Raw genomic sequence first — 19,693 nt, 5'->3', positions numbered from 1 at the left:
GCATGCTCGCCTCTAACTTCTCACCCCCAGCACTCCCTGGGATGTGGGCTCAGGGAATGGGCAGGGCCAGAGGGGCAGCCCAGTCTAGGGGGCCCCCATCTGCAGCTGAGGGTCTTGGCTCCCTGGAGGATGGTGTTAGGCTGTGGTGGCTCTCGCAGGGAGCACCGTGAGCTGGCTCGGCCGCTTAGGGGCGCTCTAAGGCCGGCAGCCTGGCCACTGCGACCCTCAAGGCCGGCCCGGTCTGGCTCTTGGTAGAGCTCAGGTACTTGAGGCGCGCTAGGACCCAGAGGAAGCGCCTCCTCGCCCGGTATCCGTGCCGCACTAGGACCCCGCGGAGCTCTGCCGGCAGGCAGGGGAAGACGGAGCCTGGCCGAGCCGAGCCGCCGGATGGAGCCCGAGCTGGAGCCCCGCGCGGGCCGCCTCTTCAGGTACAGGCAGCTGGGGGGCGGGGGGCCGGCCTGCGCTGGGCAGTCGGGCTCTAGGGGCCCTTAAAGGGGCAGCACCTCAGCCCGCGCCTCCCTGCTGCGAACGCCCCGGCACTGCGGGGAGGCGGGGGGTTAAAGGGCAAGTGTCGGCCCCACACACACGTGTGTGGAGGAGGGGACCGATAAAGGGCCAGCGCCCCGTCGCCCCCGCAGGGTGGGGCCCTTGTGGGGGTCCCCCAGAGGCCTAGGCAGCCCGTAGGGAAGGAGCCCCCGTTCCAGCAGGGAGGGAGTCTCCTTCCCCGTGACATGCTGTTGTGTTTGGACCTTGGCTGAAATCTGTTGTCCCTTGGCAGTGGGCCTGGCGCAGGGACCTGGGCAGCCCTGCAGACCGCAGCCCCAGAGCAGGTGCCCAGCGTGGGCAGCTCCCCCTGCCAGCGCGCTTCAACCCCGACCTGCGGAACCATTCTCTGTGTGGCCATAGGCTAAGCTCAGTGCCTTGGCCTCCTGGCTCCCAGTGCCAGACAAGGGGCCGGGTGCCAGGTGTGAATGTTGTGACACAGACACCTGCGTGCTGGGCACTCAGCTGCGACACCCCCTTGGTGTACAAAAGCCCTTCACAAAGAACCGTCACCTGGGAGTGTTTGGTTTCTGCCCCTTGGAGGAGGAAGGCAAGCTTGTGATCAACCCCCTGAGCCAGCCAGAGGGAGGTGGACAGTGCCCAGCATTCCCCTGCCCCCCTTTTGGGCCTGCAGCATCAAGCAGCAGGAGCTTTGTTGGAAAGGAACTGCAGCCCAAATATTCTCCTAACATTTCATTTCCCCCAGCCCAGCTGAGCTGCTGGCAGCTCGGACGCGTGACCGCAAGGTTCCTCAGCACTCACACGGACAGAAGGACTTCATCCCTGATAGCTCGGAAGAGCAGGCAGAGAGGCTGCACCGGTGTCGGGAGGAGCACTGGCAGCTCCTGGCAGAGGAGCGCGTGGAGAGGCTGTAAGTCCCTTCATCTGGGCAGAGATCCTGTTCCTCAGTGGCAGCACTGCCCTTGGGGCTCTTGCTGACTGTCAGGACGATCAGAGTGACAGAGTGCATGAGGGAGAAGTCATGCCCTGGATGCTAATGATCTATTCATGCTGATAGTACAGTCGGTTTCTATAGCACTGTTCAGTCAAGGCTCTTGCAGGAATATATTAAGGCCTTATAGCATCCCTGTGAGTTATCAACATCTTCCCATTTTACAGATGGGGTAGTTGAGGCAGAGAGCTGACATGACTTATCTCTGCACACACAGCAAGCCCATGACAGAACCAAGACTCCTGTCTCCCAGTCACTAAAATGCACATCCTTTTAGAGCCACACTCCTCCTGCCAAGTTGCTCTTTGCTCCCTCTCTGCAGTTATAAAACGCCCCCTACAAGAGCATGTGCTTTGCTCTGTGTGTTGGAGACCGCAGTGTAGAGCGATTTCAGGAGCTGCAGAATGTTATTGTACATTACACTGTGGGCTCAGATGGGCAGCATTTCTGGCAGGAGCACTTTTAGCCTCAAAGAATGCCCTCTGGAAGTTTGCAACTTCCTACCCTGCTGCATTCTCACAGGCTGATGGAGAGAAAGATTTGTTAAATCATTACATTGAGGGGGGAAAAAATGAAGGGGGGGCTGATGTCTACTGATATGTGTTTGTTTTTTTAACTTCTCAGGGGAAGTTTGGTGAGAGCTGAATGGAAGCCACGAGAGGGCATCGTGGAGCTGAAATCCCCTGCGGTAAGTGGCGATGCTCTATGAGTTTGACATTGTCGCCTCCTGCTGGCAAATGCAGATTGTCTGATTTTTAATTTGTGTCCCAGTGTGGGAGAGAGCCTGGCTCTGGGCAGGGGATGGCCCCAGCACATCACAGATTTATCCTTTTGTTCCCAGGGGAAGTTCTGGCACACTATGGGGTTCACAGAGCATGGCAAACAGTGCCTGCTGCCAGAGGAAGCCCTCTATCTACTGGAATGCGTGAGTAGGATGCCCAGGCTTCGGGGCAGTGGATTCTTTTTGAATAACACCATTGCAGGAGCAATAGTAGCTGGGAAGGCAGAGAGAGTATTAGGGAACCTGCAGTAGATCCTTCATCCTTCTCAGTAGTTCAAGATCCTCCACTTGTGTATGCCCCTCAGGACACAGTCTGAAACCACATGGCACATGTTGGTCTCTACTACAATCTGAATAAACGATTGTCTTCAAAAAGCCTAATTCCTGAGGGACTGGCTGTAGGTGATGAGATACAAAACCTTTCAACTCTAGGCCACTGGTTCAAAGAAGAGCCTATGCCCTAATGTAGCTGCCATCCCTTTCATGCTCTGGTGCAACAAGTCTTTCATTATTAGGGTTACCGCCTGCAGTACAAGGAAATAAATAACTGTGTGAAATGCACAGGACACGCCTTTGCTTAGGGGCCAGCACTGCCCAGGGCTTTATTTGTGGAACAAAATCATATATTTATATCCTGGTGCATAATCCTTTGTGGTTTTGGAACAAAATGTGTCCTTTATTAACTCTGTAGATGATGTGGGATATTAGGCACCTAATCAGTCCCCTCCAGGTGAGGCAGCTGAGGTATTGGTGTGTGAGATGCATGTACCTGTGTTTCCAGTGCTGTACTTGCTCTGTGGTTAAATGCCTGGCCCTCCCTTTCTGGCATACATTGCCAAACAGAAAGTCAAAGAGGACTGAGAGCGAAGAGACCAGTTTCTTTTTCTTTGCCCGGAGAATTCTCAGCCCTGATGCTCCCAGTTAAGGCTGGGTTGGCATTCTCTGATCTTGAGGGGCTTATGTCTTGCCATTGAGAAATCGTATCCGCTCAAGACCATCTATTCAAGTCTAAAGATGCGCTTGTTTTGTTTTGATAAACTGTTGGATTCAGGACAGCAGATGGTCTCACTCAAACTCTGATTTCAAGGGCTTTTTTGCCTTGGGGTTGTGATTTGCCAAGGGCTAGAGATCATAAATGGCCTGATTTGAAAATGAAATTGTGCAGTTGGCCGCTGGGCACAAAATCAAGTAGGTTTTAGAGACAGAAAAGACCTGTAAGATGCATCTACCCCGTTTCATGGGGAAGGCATGTTTCCTAGTGCTTGGTAACTTGGTATTTTGTGGGCAAACAAATCAAGGTGGGAGAGGTTTAGCTTAAAATTAGCTAACAAGCAGGCTCCAACATTAGAGGGACTAAGGCTGAGGGAATCTGAGTGCCCATAGCCACCTCTGAAGTGATTGGGGATTGTGGGTGCTCAGCGTATCTCAAGAGCTAGTCCAGGTTATTGCTAGTTATTTTTTGATTACATAGCAATGTATACACAATGAATACACAGCTTATGCCCAAATAAATTTGTTAATCTCCAAGGTGCCACAAGGACTCCTCATTGTTGCTACAGCAATGTGTGTGCTTGCATGGGAAGGCCCAGCTTAGTAAGTTTTGTTGCAGTGCTGACCAATGCTAACTCCACCCCATTAGACCCATTATAGAGGGAGCGAGCCACTGTGCACTTGAGAATAAGTCGGCATCACAGATTTGTAGGAGAGAAGTTGCATGAAAATAATTTGATACTTAAGAAGCACCAAGCTGGAGTTTGAGTCAAAAGCAGCTGGATGCTGGGACCAGCTATTGAGACCACAAGGAAGGAATGGGCATGGACCCTGCAGTACTGGTTTCCTGCAACCTGTGGTTCCTAAACCCAAGCTTCTGTTTTTCAGGGCTCTATTCAGCTCTTTTACAGGGACCTGCCCTTGTCCATACAAGAAGCCTATGAGACCCTGCTGTCCCAAGGGACGGTGAGCCTGCTACAGTACCAGGTATGCACAAAGGATTTGACACCAGTGGTGATTATTACAGTGGGTAAGGGGTGGGTACAACCCACCCATTCAAATGGTGGTGGGAGGCTACAATTTAGGGAGGGGGTGGAATTTATTTCACACCCCTTTCATCCACTGGTCTTCCCATTTCAGCTAAGCAGTTGTCTCCTTTGTTATCCTCTGGCTCTGGTTCTCCCCTTTCCCCTGGGATCTCTCCTATTCTAGGATTGCACAGAGCTTTACCCAGTGGCATACACAGAAGCAGCATCAGAACTAAATTAACCTGATCATAGCCATTTGTTCACTGTGCTGCTCCTGCTGTGGAACCAAGAGGTGTGATCTGCTCGGGGCACAGAGGGCAGGGCAAAGCAAAGCAAAGCAGTCTCTTATTCTGCAGCAGCAGCAAAGGCAAAGATTGAATCCTTCCTCAGAAGACCAGCTCCCCTCTATGCCCAGAAAGAATAGCAGCGTGAATCTGGCAAGGATTATGCCTGTTTTGCCTCTGCTGCTGGCTCTTGCCCATTGCTAGGAAAACACTAGCTATGGCAGCAGCACAGAGAGCTTCAGATTTCTGAAGTGCAGGATGTTAGAGGCAAACATGGGATCTCTGTGATCCCCGTACTCCTCCTGATCACTCAAGTTTGCACTAAGTACAAACCATACAAAGTCCCTTCTCTTTCCTTCAGTCTCATGGGGAGTGAACATTCCACCACTGTATCACTGGAGGCCAAGGAGGCATTTGGCACTTTTTGGGTGGTTGTAGCAAGCTGGGCATTTATACAGTCAGATTCTCCATGTGGATGATCACTCCCACAGCTATGCTGGCTCTCAAGCCATGCAGAATCCCAGCTAGAGTTGTGGTGCTTTGGCATCTAATGAATTTTTACCCATATGATCTCTCTTGTACTTTTTGTGGAGGAGAATGCTGGAGACTAGGCACACTCTATGCTTAGCTGTCTTCGGTCTGAATCAGCCATTCAGATAGTATCTAAATCAGCTTGCCATATGAAACAGAGGGTTTTTTTTAAGGTGATCATTTAACATTCTTGGTTTTCTTTGCTCTTTTAAGGTGTTCAGCCACTTGAAGAGACTGGGTTACATTGTGCTGAGATTCTGCCCCAGGTATCTGGCTTTTCCTTTCCTCACCCCTTCCCGCTTGCTTCTTCAGATCCTCTGCTCCAGCACACGAAGCCTAGAAATCTTTGTAGGGGTCTGGGAATCTCTAGATGTCATTCTTAGTTGGCAGATGAAGCCTGAGCTGAGCCAGTAATTCACCTGTATGGTGGAAGCCATGATCATTCCTCTTCCCCTCATACTATCTGTTCCTTGGCTTTAAACATTCAACGGTGCCTCAGCCTCAGGGAATGTATTATCATTTGCTTGGTCCAATGGACAGGGCGGTGGGCTGGGAGTCAGGAGACCTGGATTCCATTCCCAGCTCTGCCACTGACCTGCTGTGATCTTAGACAAGTCACTTCACCTTCCTGTGCCTCTGGACATTTGTCTGGCCTAGTTAGACTAAAAGCTCTTTGGAGCAGGGACTGTCTCTTGATTTGTGTTTGTACAGCACCTGGCATGATAGGGCCCTGATCTTGTTTGGGACCTGTAGGCACTACCATAATACAAATAAGAATAGTAAGTATATTATGAGGTAGCATTACTGTGATCTGCAGCACTTACCTTGTAAGCTGTCTGCGGGCTCTTTTTGTTTGCTGTCTGTACACTGTCTAGCACTATGGGGCCCTCATCCATAACTACTAGTGCCCCTAGCTGCTCCTGCTATAAATATAATAAATAATAGTCACTGAGACCTGCAGGTGGCTCCCCCCTTCTTCCCATTATAGAGATATCACAGATAAATCAACTGATTGAATTGAGGCTCTTCAGCCCTCGGGACCCTATAGGGTTTTTTCCCTTTAACCTCTTGGATGCTCTAATTCCATGTAAGCATCCCACATTTGAGCCTTGAGACATGCATCCCCCCATCCCATTGGCTCAGATGAAGTGGAGCAGCCTCTGAGTGTGCCTTGCATTCCGGCACTTCAAGGATTTTGCACCAGAAACGATACAACACTTTCTTATTGTTCAGCTGGGAAGTGGGTGGATGTGAGTAAAGGGACTGGACAAGTGACTCCGGGGTGGGGAGATTCTTTCTGCTGGCCTAGTCCTTGCAGCAGTTTCCATACCCAGTGAGAAGCTTTTGCCGTTACATTTTCCTATGGCTTTAATTGGACGAGCTTTTCTAACACTGCCAATCTCTCTCTCCCTCAATCCGTTTGTCTCTCTGCCTCATTACAGTGCTGTCCCATCTCAATACGAGAGGCAGCTGAACCTGGACAGTTATTGCAAGAGCTCTGGGAAACGCCATCACAAAAGGAAGAGGAGCTCCAGCCCCTGGTAAAGGAAAACAGACACATTGTGGCAAGCCCTTCATGGACTAACTCATTCCCCATGTTCTGGGCCACAGCTAAAAATGTTGCTTGCTGCCCATTCCATCTAAGGGCAAAAAACAAACAGATCCCCACCATCCTCATCCTGTTGGTCCCTGCAAGCCGTCTAGGGTGCTGGTGCTGAGTTTAGTAATCTGACCGAATGTCATTGGAAACAGCATTCAAGTGATCAGATCCCGATCAATTCACAACACATCTTTTACAACGGATGCATTCATGGCTTTTCTTCCCCTCCCCATGCCCCCTCTTCCTCCAGTGTTGTCTTCGAGCCCGGCTCATACCTAACTATGTCACTACAACATCTCCAGGTAAATTGCCTGAAAGCAGCTGTTTCATTTCCACCCAAACACTGCAGGGATCGTTGTAGTGACCCTTTGCAATGCATCCCCCTTATCACATCCACTCTTCACGAGGGCTGAACTGAGCTGGGGGAAGATTGTCTGGTTAGTCCCATCTGCTGATGGTGGTCGGTTTCTGAGATCCTTGAATGGAAAGAGAGAGGTCTCTGTATTAGAAGCAAATTGCAGGAAACTCCTCTCTCTCCTTTTCACATCTAAAGAAATAAGGCACCATTAAAGGAGCTCCGAACAAGGACTGATCAGCAGCCACTGAAGAAGAAGCCTTCTAGTGTTAATTCCGCTACGGTTAAGTGCTTTAGGGCAGGGACCAGGTTTTTTGTTCTGTGTTTGTGCAGCGCCTAGAACAAGGGCGTCCATGATGGCAGCCTGGAGATGCTACCATAATGCAAATAATAGTACATTATTATTTATTAACACAATTAGCAGTAGGTGGCACCACAGACTTAGAAACAGAGAAGGGCAGAATAATCAGTCCAGGTCACTCCTGGTGCGGAAGTATCTTTCAAACACAGTGCAGTAGGAGTTATGATGCAATTTCAGAAAGCCATTAGAGGTAAAACCGTGGACTTATGAACTAGCCTTTCAGGTCTGGAGACCTGGGATCAAATCTTGTGTAACAGTTTCAGCCTGGAGAATTTTATATCTGTGTTTTAAACCCACTCCATTCCATTGGTACATTTGTCAGTGCTTGCTCAGGGCTGGAATAGCAGAGGTGGGGGCTGCCGGACAGGCTTGAGGGCATGGGCAGAACTGTGTGAGGAGGAACCAAGATGGGAATAGCAGGGGGTGCCCTAGGTCAGGACTGTGGTGCGTTTACAGAGCTGTGTGGGACACTTGCATTGCATTTTCTGCGTCTGTGTTTGTCTTTAGCCAGCACTATCCATCCATCACTCTGAGAAGCACCAAAATGCTGCAGAATACTTCACGCAAGCAAAAAGACCCTAGTTCTAAGGAAGAGCCTGTTAATGAGCGTGTGCAGGCCCCTTCCTGGGCTCCCAGTATCCTAGCCTTCTTCCCTTCTCATGCTCAGGGACCACACTGTTTTTTGTTACCCATGGAGGGGGGCAAAATTTGCTGAAAGGACTTTGAGGGAGCAAAATTCTAAATTTAGCCCCTTTTTCTGTTTTAAGGTTACAAGACAAGAAACCGAAGGCATCTGGGAATCTTCCAGAAGGTGAAGGGACCCCAGAAAAGGCCAGTGGCAGCTGTGGCGGTCCCAGTCACCCAGCCTCTGGGGGGAGCTGTTTGTCAGAGAAGTCAAAAGAGTCCGATCCTGCCAGTGGAGAGGGGGAGTCAGCCCAAGTTCCCACTGATGCAGTACAACTCAGCAAGCCCCCCAGTCACTCACAAGCTCAGGCTGGAGACTATGGGAAGGCTGCTGGGGACAGCTGCAGTGGCACCCACCTGCCCCGCTGGGACTTCACCAGAATCGCCTTCCCCAACATGGCTTCTGACTGCCCACACACCTTCCTGCCACAGCCTGACGAAAGACTGCTCCCAGAGAACGTAGCTGGGCGGGAGGCCAACGCCACCCGCTGGCGCAAGCTGGTCAACCAGAAGCGTGAGAAGTTGACACGGAAGGAGCGGGAGCAGCGGGAGAGGGAGAGCAGATACAAGAGCAGTGTCAATGCGGACAGGGAGGTGAGGCGCTGCTCCAACTGGCAGGAATACAAGGAGCTTCTGAAGCAGAGGAGACAGCGGAGGGCAGGGAGGCGGCCTTCGCATCTGTGGGACCAGCCTGTCACCCCGCTGGTGAAGCCGGATCAAGCGGCCTCAGCAGGTATCTGACCTGGGAGAAAAGAACTTAACACATCTTGGCCAATCAGTGACCCACATGGGGGTGTCATGACCCTTTGTGAGTATGTGTGGGGGAAGGATTGCTCACCATGGGCCACCAGGGAGCAATTGGAGGGAACAGAAGGAAGGGAAATGTAGGCTGAATATCAGAACAAACATCCTAACTGTGAGGGGGAAGAGTTACCTATGGGAAGCAGAGGAAGCCTCATGGCATCGGCCTGGACGAGCAGAGTATGGAATGGCCCTGCACTGGCCAGGGGAGAGACTAGACGGCACTTTTCATCTCTCCTTCTGTGACATATTAGGCTGTTTTCCATCTGGAATTAGGGGGGAGCAGGGCAGTCCCTGCTGGCACTGAGGGTGTGTATTTGCCCAGGCAAGTTAAGGAGAGGAGACAGGGGAAGTAAAAATCATTGAAGTAGCAAGAGGAGGAGAGGGTGATGTAGCTGCCTTGTCGAAGGAGGGGAGGTGCAGGAGCGCTCCAAGTCTAACCTGCGCTGTGCGTGAGTGTAAAGAAGACCTCACAGACTGAACTAAAGAGTCTGAACCTTTCCTGTTTCTTCCACCAGCTGCTGTCCTCCAGCAGATCAGTGTGCTGCAGCCTTCCCACATCCTGGATGGAGCCTCCCGGTTAGTATTGAGCCAGCAGATTCTAGGGAAGATGGGTCTAACTCAACAAAACATTGTCCTTCCTCATGCGATGTGTTCTCCACAGTGGCTGTAGAACTTCCTAATGTACCTGGCGCATGGGAGCAAAAGGTACTTCCCAGTGCTCCTCCCATGGGCTGGGTACATCCTTACTGAGGGGCTGACATGTACGTGCAATGCCATGTCACCATGCAGGAGCTGCAGCAGAGTCCAGCAGCAAATCAGTTATGTTCCAGGCTGATTACAGCACTGGTGTATAAGCTCTTATGGGCAAAGTCCATCATACTGCAGTGAACCTTTCATCCCTTACATTCCCTCTCTGCATCGAGGCCTACTAATTTCATAGGCTTCCAGTGCTCCATCAATGTGTGTATTGTCGCTGGGATGCTCTTCCATCCCAGCTGCAGGCTCTGGAGTTGAATGAGATTTTAAAATCTAATCCCCCGACCTTCTGGCTCTGCTCCTATCTGGGACGAGTTGTGTGATGGTTGTGCACAGGTCTGTAGTACACAAACATTGCACTCTAGTAGTTTGGACTAGTGCTATGATGCAGATGGGTGTCCAAGCAGCCTGCTTTGTATTTAGATCTATTGGACTATGCACCTCAGCTTGTGGTGCCTGTACCATGGGGCACAGAGAGAGAGTAGCATGCAAAGTGTGGGTGCTGGAGCTGGCCCATTAGAGCACAGGCATTGCATCGGGAAGCTGTGTGTGGTTCTCCACTTCACATGGAAACGGTGCTAGTGGTTAAGGAGTTGCTTTGTAATGGGGGCTCATCATCTTTCAGGATGAAGCACTTAGGGCCTTATGCAAAGCCCACTGACATCAGTGGGCGTCTCTGCATTAACTTAAATGGATTTTGGATCAGACCTTTCCAGAATAACTCCAGGACTGGGTGTTTTGCCTAAGAAGGAAGATTCTAAATGGTCCCTGGGAAGCAAAGGACCTAGGTAGGCCAACTTAAAGACTTTGTCTCGCTCCTTGCTCTGATGCATCTGCAGCCTGGGAGGTGTCAGAGTCCCGTGATGTGTCATTCCGAGCATGTATATGTATCTCATCCTACAGGCTGCAGGAGGATACGGAGGGCATGAAGATAGACTTCAGTGTGTATCAAGCAGATGCAGTTGCCAACTTCAAGAAGAACAACCCTGGGAAGCCGTATGCCAGGATGTGTGTGCGGAGGTACTGGCCATGTACCCTGGCTGTTATTAATGAGTGCTTCTGTGTGCAATTATTTGAAGTGCTGCTATGGAAATTTAAACCCTAGTGCAAAGTTACTGACTGCAGGATCTTGTATATTTGCTGGATTATCAGGCAGTCTTCATTTAAAATGGCCCTGCCAAGGTTTTCCCACTATTTTCTCCCCCACCTTGTTGGAATCTGTTGCCTGGTCACCCTCCACCCCAGCCTCAGACCCTGACCTTACTTTGGGTTGTCATCATATTGCAGCTAAATGGTGCTGGTATTATTATTTAGTATTTTTATTATGATAGCACTTAAAGAGTCCCGGACATGACCCAAGACCTCATTGTGCCAAGCACTGAACAAACATAGAACAAAAAGACTGTCTGTGCCCCAAAGAGCTCACTATTTAAGTAGAAACAAGAAATAGTATATAGTTATTTAACTGAGGTACCATGTCCTGGTTCACGGAGGCTGTTGGTAACTGCCCTCCCAAAGCAAGTAGCAGCTGGAATAGAAGGACCAGAATATTAACCCTCTGGCTCTGGTCCTGCAATGAGCCCTGTGCAGCAGATCCCTCAGCCTGTGCAAATCTCCAACGGCTCCATATGGGTATAGGGCTGCACCTGCCTAAAACTTATTGCGGGATCAGTACCATGCAGATTGGTTGAAACTGTAATAAAGAACAGAATTATTAGACACATAGATGAACACGACATGTTGGAGAAGAGTTAACATGGCTTTTGTGAAGGGAAATCATGTCTCCCCATATTGTATTCTTTGAAGGGGTCAACAAATGTGGACAAGGATGATCCAGTGGGTATAATGTACTTGGGGTTTCAGAAAGCCTTTGACAAGATCTCTCACCAAAGGTTCTTAAGCAAAGTAGGCAGTTCTAGGATAAGAGGGAAGGTCCTGTCATGCATCAGCAAGTGGTTAAAAGAGAGGAATCAAAGGGTAGGAATTAGGGCTGTCAAGCGATTAAACAAATTAATTGTGCGATTAATTGCATACCATTTTATTTAAATATTTTTGGATGTTTTCTACATTTTCAAATATACTGATTTCAATTACAACACAGAATACAAAGTGTACAGTGCTCACTTTATATTTATTTTTGGTTACAAGTATTTGCACTGTAAAAAAACAACAGAAATAGTATTTTCCAATTCACCTAATACAAGTACAATCTCTTTATCATGAAAGTTGAACTTACAAATGTAGAATTATGTTAAAAAACAAAACAAAAACGTGTTCAAAAATAAAACAATGTAAAATTTTAGAGCCTGCAAGTCCACTGAGTCCTACTTCTTGTTAAGCCAATCGCTCAGATAAACAAGTTTGTTTATATTTTGCAGGAGATAATACTGCCCGGTTCTTGTTTACAATGTCACCTGATAATGAGAACAGGTGTTCTCATGGCACTGATGTAGCCGGAATCGCAAGATATTTACGTGCCAGATGCATTAAAGATTCATATGTCCCTTCATGCTTTAACCACCATTCCAGAGGACATGCGCCCATGCTGATGCGGGTTCTACTCAATAAGAATCCAAAGTAGTGTGGATCGACACATGTTCATTTTCATTATCTGAGTCAGATGCCACCAGCACAAGGTTAATTTTCTTTTTTGGTAGTTCGGGTTCTGTAGTTTCTGTGTTGCTCTCTTAAGACTTCTGAAAGCATGCCCTACACCTCGTCCCTCTCAGATTTTGGAAGGCACTTCAGATTCTTAAACCTTGGGTCAAGTGCTGTAGCTATCTTTAGAAATCTCACATTGGTACCTTCTTTGCGTTTTGTGAAATCTACAGTGAAAGTGTTCTTAAAATGAACAACATGTGCTGGGTCATCATCCGAGACTGCTATAACATGAAATATATGGCCAAATGCTGGTAAAACAGAACAGGGGGCATGCAATTCTCCCCCAAGGAGTTCAGTCACAAATTTTAATTAATGCATTATTTTTTTTAATGAGCGTCATCAGCATGGAAGCATGTCCTCTGGAATGATGGCCAAAGTATGAAGAGGCATACGAATGTTTAGCATATCTGGCACGTAAATACCTTGCAATGCTGGCTACAAAAGTGCCATGCAAATGCCTGTTCTCACTTTCTGGTGACATTGTAAATAAGAAGAGGGCAACATTATTTCCTGTAAATGTAAACAAACTTGTTTATCTTAGTGACTGACTGAACAAGAAGTAGGACTGAGTGGACTTGTAGGCTCTGAAGTTTTATATTGGTTTGTTTTTGAGAGCAGTTACATAACAAAAATATATACATTTGTAAGTTGCACTTTCACTACAAAGAGATTGCACTAGTACTTGTTTGAGGTGAATTGAAAAATATTATTTCTTTTGTTTACAAATATTTGCACTGTAAAAATGATAATCAAAAATAATATACAGTTTGATTTCAATTACAACTCAATACAATACATATGAACATGTAGAAAAACATCAAAAATATTTAATAAATTTCAATTGGTATTCTACTGTTTAACAGTGCAATTAAAACTGTGATTAATCGTGATTAATTTTTTTGAGTTAAGCGCATGAGTGATTAATTGACAGCCCTAGTAGAATAAAGGATCAGTTTTTCATAGTGGAGAGAGGTAAATAGCAGGGTCCCCAAGGCGCTGTTCAACACAGTCATAAATGATCTGGAAAAAGAGGTAAACAGCGAGGTGGCAAAGTTTGCAGATGATACAATTATTCAAGATTGTAAAGGTTGACTGGGCAACAAAATGGCAGATAATTCAATATTGATAAACGCAGAGTATTCCACATTGCCAGACATAATCCCAACTATACGTACTAAATGGTGGGGTCTAAATTAGCTGTTGCTGCTCAAGAAGAAGATCTCAGAGTCATCATGAATAGTTCTCTGAAAACATCTGCTCAGTGTGCAGCAGCAGTCAAAAAAGTTAACACAATGTTAAGAACCATTAGGAAAGGGATAGATAATAAGACAGAAAATATCATAATGCCACAATATAAATCCATCGTACGCCCACACCTTGAATATTGCATGGAGCTCTAGTCGTGTAGTAGAATGGGAAAAAGTACAGAGAAGGGTAACAAAAATGATTAGGCGTATGGAACAACTTCCATCTGAGGAGAGATTAAAAAATCTGGGACTATCCAGGTTAGAAAAGCGACAACTAAGAGAGGGGGAGGATATGATGGAGGTCTATAAAATCATGAATGGGGTGGAGAAAGTGAATAAGGAAGTGTTCTTTCCCCTTCACGTAACAAGAACTAGGGGTCACACAATGAAATTAATAGGCAGCAGGTTTAAAACAATGTAAGTACTTCTTCAGGTAACGCATAGTCAACCTGTGGAACTCGGTGCCAACGGATGGCCAAAGAATAACTGGGTTCAAAAAGGAATTAAATAAGTTCATGGAGGATAGGTCCATTAATGGCTATTAGCCAAGATGATCATGGACGCAACCCCACATTATGTGCTTCCCTAAACTTCTGACTATCAATAGCTGGAACGACAACAAGGAATGGATCACTTGATAAATTGCCCTGTTCTGTTCACTCCCTCTGAAGCATCTGGCACTGCCACTGTTTGAAAACAGGATACTGGGCTAGATGAACCATTGATCCGACCCAGTATGGCTGTTCTTATGTTCATATTAAATATGAGGGAAGCCCTTTTCCGAGTCTTGGAGTGTATTTTTGCTGCTCTGTGGGTGTCTCTGATAAGCAACGCTCACCAGGTGGCTGGCCTTGTAAATATTCCTATGGTTTGAGAAAGACCGGCTTTCTTCCTTTTGCAGATTTGACGAGCAGATCCCATCCCTGCGGGCAGTGAAGCAGCTTGCCTATCAGAGTGAGGATGTCCCAGTGGTCTTTGCACTGGTGGACAATGGAGACATTGCTTTCTACTCTTTCAAGGAGTTCAAGCTGCCTGTTGATATTTATAACTGAAGTTACCATCCCTTGGAGAAATGGCTTTGGGGCAAAGGGTGAGGGACTTTACTCAAGACTTAATTTCCTGATTCATGGACTATTATATCAAATAGAATCTCTGATAACCAGTCTGCATGCAGGAGGGATAACCATCTTATCCACTGCTCCAGGCCTCAGCCAGCTAGGAACTAGCTCATTTGTAAAAGCAAGATACACTTCAAACAAACAAGCATGATGTTCTATGCTTTAGCTGGAGCGTGCACTGCTTTGTTCTTTAAGCCACTGGTTCTCCAGCTCTTATCGTCCTATGGACCACTTCCCCATGACATTTTCTCAGTCCTTGTGGGCCTTTAGAACAAACTTCACTGGAGATTCACACATGGTATTCTGAGAACCACTGGGCTAGGCCAGTCTGAATACAACATATGAATGGTTTAAGAACCACTGCTGTCGATCAATCTGACTCATAAGCTAACCAGGTCAGTCAATGGTATAGCAAGCCTCTGTTACTCTACTGCACCAGCACCCATCTAATAAAATCCTTAGCAAGGAAATTGGTGTGATAGAAATAAAGGCAAGGCAACAGAAGTCTGTTACAGAAATGATGATGCTGGCTTTGCCTTGGTATTTGTATGCCAGCAGGAGATCGTAGTCCTGGGCGAATGCTCCTTGCCAGTGATCCTCAACCTTATAGAGCTGCTTTGTAAGCCAGTGGAGTCACAGAGAGCCATGAAGTCACTCCAGAGGACCATGCTAACTTTGTATTATGGTGTTTATGTTGAGATGTGTCATTGCAACATGGCGTCATCCCCTATTAAAACTACAGCACACAGCGTCAAGACATCTCACCATCGCAATAGTGTGACCCCCTGTTTCCATTTGACGCCCTTTCTCCTGGATGCAGGTACATGTTTCTCACTCTCTCTTGCAAGTGAGAGGAGCTCTGATTAAACTTGCAAATTCCCCATGAGCTGAACCTGGTAGTTCTGTGGGTCTAGTGTGCCAGGTTGGGGATCACTGTCCTATACCATTGACGGTAGCACCCAATTGCCTTCTAGCTGTCGTCAGCATGGGAACCCTCCCCCTGAATCTTCTGATACCAAACTTTCGTTAACTTCTATGCAAAAATGCCAATGTGACTAGTGCCAGAAAGTCTTGGTCTGTGGCTAAAAGGGACTCCTAACACTATTGTGCTCAGGGTGCAGCTTTCTTAAGAAATGTTACAGCAAATGTTTTAGATGCATTTTATTTGATACAGAATGTTTGGGTGGGGGTTTTTTGGGTTGAAGGCTAAAGCAATAAAAAAGCCTTTTCCAACAATGCAAGCCCCTGAGTGTGGGTATTTATTTATTAATGTTTCTGAGAAAATGGATCAGTAGTGCCTTGTCCTGTGAGAGGGCAGCCTGTGGAACTGCGCTGTCACTGAGTGCAGTCATACAGAGCCAGAGTCCCTGTGAGTCCATGCACGGTCCTTGGGGCATGGAATCCTAATGCTGTGCTGCTGTAAGCGTGGCACCTCTTCCTTGGGTAGTGCCAAACGTGCCACAGTGTGATGGCAGAGGCTCTTGCCCTGATTGCTTTGTGTATCTCTCTGATTAGTTTGACAAGTTGGCCCAAATCATCAGCTGGTGTAAGTGGACATAGCTGCACTGACTTCAGTAGAGAAGATGCTGATTTGCTCCAGCTGGGGTTCTGAACTAATATTTACCCTCTTTCTCTCTTGTACCCCGCATGCACCTTCCTAGCCACTAGAAGGAAATAAGGAAGGTGCATGGGGGATGTGAAGGGCTGGACAAGGTCGGTGGCAGCTCCATTCTGCTCATTCAGCATTCTTGCATGTTTCAGGCAGTGTCGGGAGAGCTTCTGTGATCTGCCTGTTCTCAGATAGAGCAAAAAAGAGCTCCAAATTTATCCCTGGAGTTAAGCAGACCCAACTCCCATTGACTTCAAAGTTGCACTTTCTTACTTTTCCTTTCCAAGGCAAAATTTGATGGACTCCACAAGAGCTATGGGATGAGTTTCACTGGGGTAGACAAGACTCTCTGACTCAGCCCAAAACCAGTACAATCGAATAACCACTTTGGGGAGGATTGAGAAACTAGCTGTATTGCTCAGCTGCTTTGGATGTCTGTATGAGAATTGGAGCACAAAGCAGATGGATATCCAGACTCTCTTCCTGCCCCTGCCCGTGAACAATCTGACATTGCAGCAGGGGGCTAGAAAGGGGCATATTAATTATAATCTCTTTTGAAATACAGCTGAAAAGTGGCCACTTTGTGGAATTTGTCCCATAGGGTCAATGCCTGTTGCAGCATCATACCATTGCAACCTAAAAAGGTTATGACTGGGCATTGGACTGCCATTCTGCAGCATTGTGGCATGACAGCGTGTATTTTGGACCAGTTAATGTCCCCTCACATTAGGACATGGGTTCTCTTCAGCAAAATTGTGATGAAACCACATACCTTGATGTTTCTAGCAATCCTGGTGCTTCTAGCCATGTGATCTTTCCAAGGGTGCTGACTAGAGTGTGTCCAACTTTCTCTAAAGGTTTACAAAAACAAAACAAAAAAAAAAGTGAATGATAGGCAGGGTCATTTCCTGTGTCTAGCTTCACTTTTCATGCTAACACATCAGTCCTCATACTACTGGAGCTGTCTGTAAACAACAAGATGAAAAGGACAGAATCCCATAGAAGAATGGTGCATTCAGCTCCATCATTCTGTGGAAACTAAATTTCTCAATCCCTTTTATTTCTTTTGCCTCCTTCAGGTCTCCTCTGTGGCCTAGCTACCTCCAAGTCTCTGACTCATCACAGGCATAATTATAAATCATTACTTAATCATCAGCCAATCAGCTTTCTCCACCTATGGACAATGCAAGAATCTTTTATGCAGGATAGATTTGAACATATGTAGGGTGACCAGATGTCCCGATTTTATAGGGACAGTCCCGATTTTGGGGTCTTTTTCTCACATAGGCACCTATTACCCCCCCACCCCCGTCCAGATTTTTCACACTTGCTATCTGGTCAGCCTAAACATATGCCTTATTGTGAAGTGGGGATGTGCAACCGTGTGCCCCATAAATTGACTGTCCTTGTGGATGGGAAGGGACATTGTTAAAAATCCCTTTTGTCTGACGTGCTCTATCCAAAAGTAACACCTGAGATCACTGTTACAAAGAGATGTTGCAGTTTGCTGGCTGCATTTGATAGCCCCTTTTGCGTACATCCCCTTCTCACAATCTACCCGGTATAGTTAATTTCCCTTGTGGTTGGTGTGGGTAAGATGAGGGTAAAAGATTTTTTTTTTTAAATAGAAAGATGTGCCTGGGAAAGCAATAAGGCTGGTGGGAGCGAAGGGGCTGGTGTATTACCAGAAATTACCTTTACCTCCTTTTTGGAGACTAGTTAGATGCCAAGTTGACCACACTCTGCCTGGCACCTTTCCTTACCCTAGCAGACGTGTGTAGCACCATGCAGTTAGGGCTGAGTTGTCCTGTGCCATGTAACCCCCTGCTTTAGGGCCTGGCTCTGATCTCAAACCGGTGTGAATTAGGAGTTACATGCATCCGAAGAAGTGGGTATTCACCCACGAAAGCTCATGCTCCAAAACGTCTGTTAGTCTATACCGTGCCACAGGACTCTTTGCTGCTTTTACAGATCCAGACTAACACGGCTACCCCTTTGATACTTGAGTTACACTAGGGCAGTTATACTGGTGTGAGACTGGAGGGGGCCCGTTAGGGTGACAGATGTCCCAATTTTATAGGGACAGTCCTGATATTTGGGGCGCTACCTTATATAGATGCCTATTACTCCCCACCCTGTCCTGATTTTTCACACTAGCTATGTGGTCACCCTAGGGCTCAGGGACCAGGGTCCGGCCCTGGGTGCTGGGCTTTTCCCTGTCCGTGCTCGTGCTGGACGGGGTGCAGCCTAGTAGCTATTTGCTTCCGTGGGCGCGGATGGAAACGGGGCGAGGCTGGCGGCGTGCTGCGGCCGGCAGGTAAGCCAAAGTACAGCGGGGTGGGCGGGGCCACGTCTCATTAGTATTGATGAGCTTATTAGCATTCACCCCGTATCAATATCAATTAGGTTGTTAATATTCACTGATGTATTAACAGTCAACTCCATTTGAACAGGGCGGCTGCCCTGAGGCGGTATTCATGAGCCGGGCTTGCTGCCTCCTGATTGGCTCGGGGAGGGAGGTGCCCGGGTGAATTATTCATGAGCACATGGGGCGGACGGGGCTCAAGGAGCGGCGTGGCCACGCCCTTTTATTTGAATATCCGGTGAGCCCCGCCCCCTCCCGGAGGTATCCGGGAAGGAGAGGCGGCGGCGGCGGCGGCGGCGCTAGTGGAGGAGCCCGTGGCCCAAGAGCCGGTTGCAGGGGACACTACAGCCTGCGGCCTCCTCCGGGCCTGGCCGGTCCAGCCAGCGCCCCTCAGGTAAATATGGGGCCGAGCCGGGGGGGGGGCGGCACAAAGGACCGACACCCCCCGGTCAGTGGGTGAGGGGCCGGGGGGGGGGGGGGTCACGGTGCTGGGCCGCCACGGTCCTGCGGGGCCCTCACCTGCCTGCCAGCCCGAGGCCCCGCCCTGGGCCTTTGAGCCGGGGGCTCCGGGCTCCGCCGGGGAGCGGGGGGGATCGTGGCGAAGGGGGCTGGCCCCGCGGAGTGGGACCCCGGGCCGGGGCCGGGCTTGAGGCCGCCCCTGGGGTGAGCCAGGGGCGCGCTGAGCTTCGTGCAACTGTGGGGAGAAACCCTGGCTCCCCCGCGATGGGGCCGGGGAGCTCTCCCCGGGGCCTGCCGCTCCTCTTGAGGGAGGCCGGGTGAGAGGTGATGGGAAGTTGCCCCAGCAGGTAGGCGCTGGCTGGTCCTTTGGGGCGGAAATCCCCTCTGGAGGTGGGCTGCAATTGGTTCTCTATCTGAACTGCGTGGATGTGTTTGATTTATAAATCTGTGCTCCTGGCACTAATCTCTGTACCCGTTTACACTACTTCAGAATACCTGACAGAAAGGAATTGCCACGATAACCCACGCTCACAAAAAGGGCTGGGCTCACTTGCATCATCTGCAC

General features: G+C 48.4%; 2 protein-coding genes across 9 annotated transcripts in view; both read left to right on the top strand.

Moving 5' to 3' along the window:
- Positions 1–270: 270 nt before the first annotated feature.
- TSEN54 (tRNA splicing endonuclease subunit 54) lies at positions 271–15,936 on the top strand. Of its 4 annotated transcripts, none has more exons than XM_005297488.5 (11): positions 271–428; positions 1,250–1,414; positions 2,120–2,183; positions 2,337–2,420; positions 4,155–4,253; positions 5,323–5,375; positions 6,552–6,650; positions 8,193–8,842; positions 9,429–9,489; positions 10,573–10,689; positions 14,479–15,936. In XM_005297488.5, exons 1-11 carry the CDS (start codon positions 388–390, stop codon positions 14,627–14,629), a joined length of 1,584 nt encoding a protein of 527 aa, XP_005297545.2. In that variant the 5' UTR covers positions 271–387; the 3' UTR covers positions 14,630–15,936. The 4 variants fall into 4 exon arrangements, with proteins under 4 accessions (XP_005297545.2, XP_005297546.2, XP_023957481.2 ...); XM_042841115.2 differs by having other exon boundaries at positions 305–428; positions 1,255–1,414; XM_005297489.5 differs by lacking the exon at positions 2,337–2,420.
- Positions 15,937–18,813: 2,877 nt separating this feature from the next.
- The window catches only part of LLGL2 (LLGL scribble cell polarity complex component 2), a 50,949-nt gene continuing 50,069 nt past the window's right edge, over positions 18,814–19,693 (top strand). For 3 of the 5 annotated variants that reach the window (XM_005297490.4, XM_065563454.1, XM_065563450.1), the window contains exon 1: positions 18,814–19,063. The gene's annotated coding sequence lies outside the window, so the exon portion shown is untranslated. Of the gene's footprint in view, positions 19,064–19,094; positions 19,118–19,693 lie in introns of those variants that run through there. The other 2 variants (XM_065563456.1, XM_065563451.1) reach the window with 2 other exon arrangements.

This window comes from Chrysemys picta, chromosome 12, assembly GCF_011386835.1.
Source record: "Chrysemys picta bellii isolate R12L10 chromosome 12, ASM1138683v2, whole genome shotgun sequence".
Taxonomy (NCBI): domain Eukaryota; kingdom Metazoa; phylum Chordata; order Testudines; family Emydidae; genus Chrysemys; species Chrysemys picta.
Note: the sequence above shows the minus strand (reverse complement) of the source record. Positions and strands in the feature narration are given on the sequence as shown.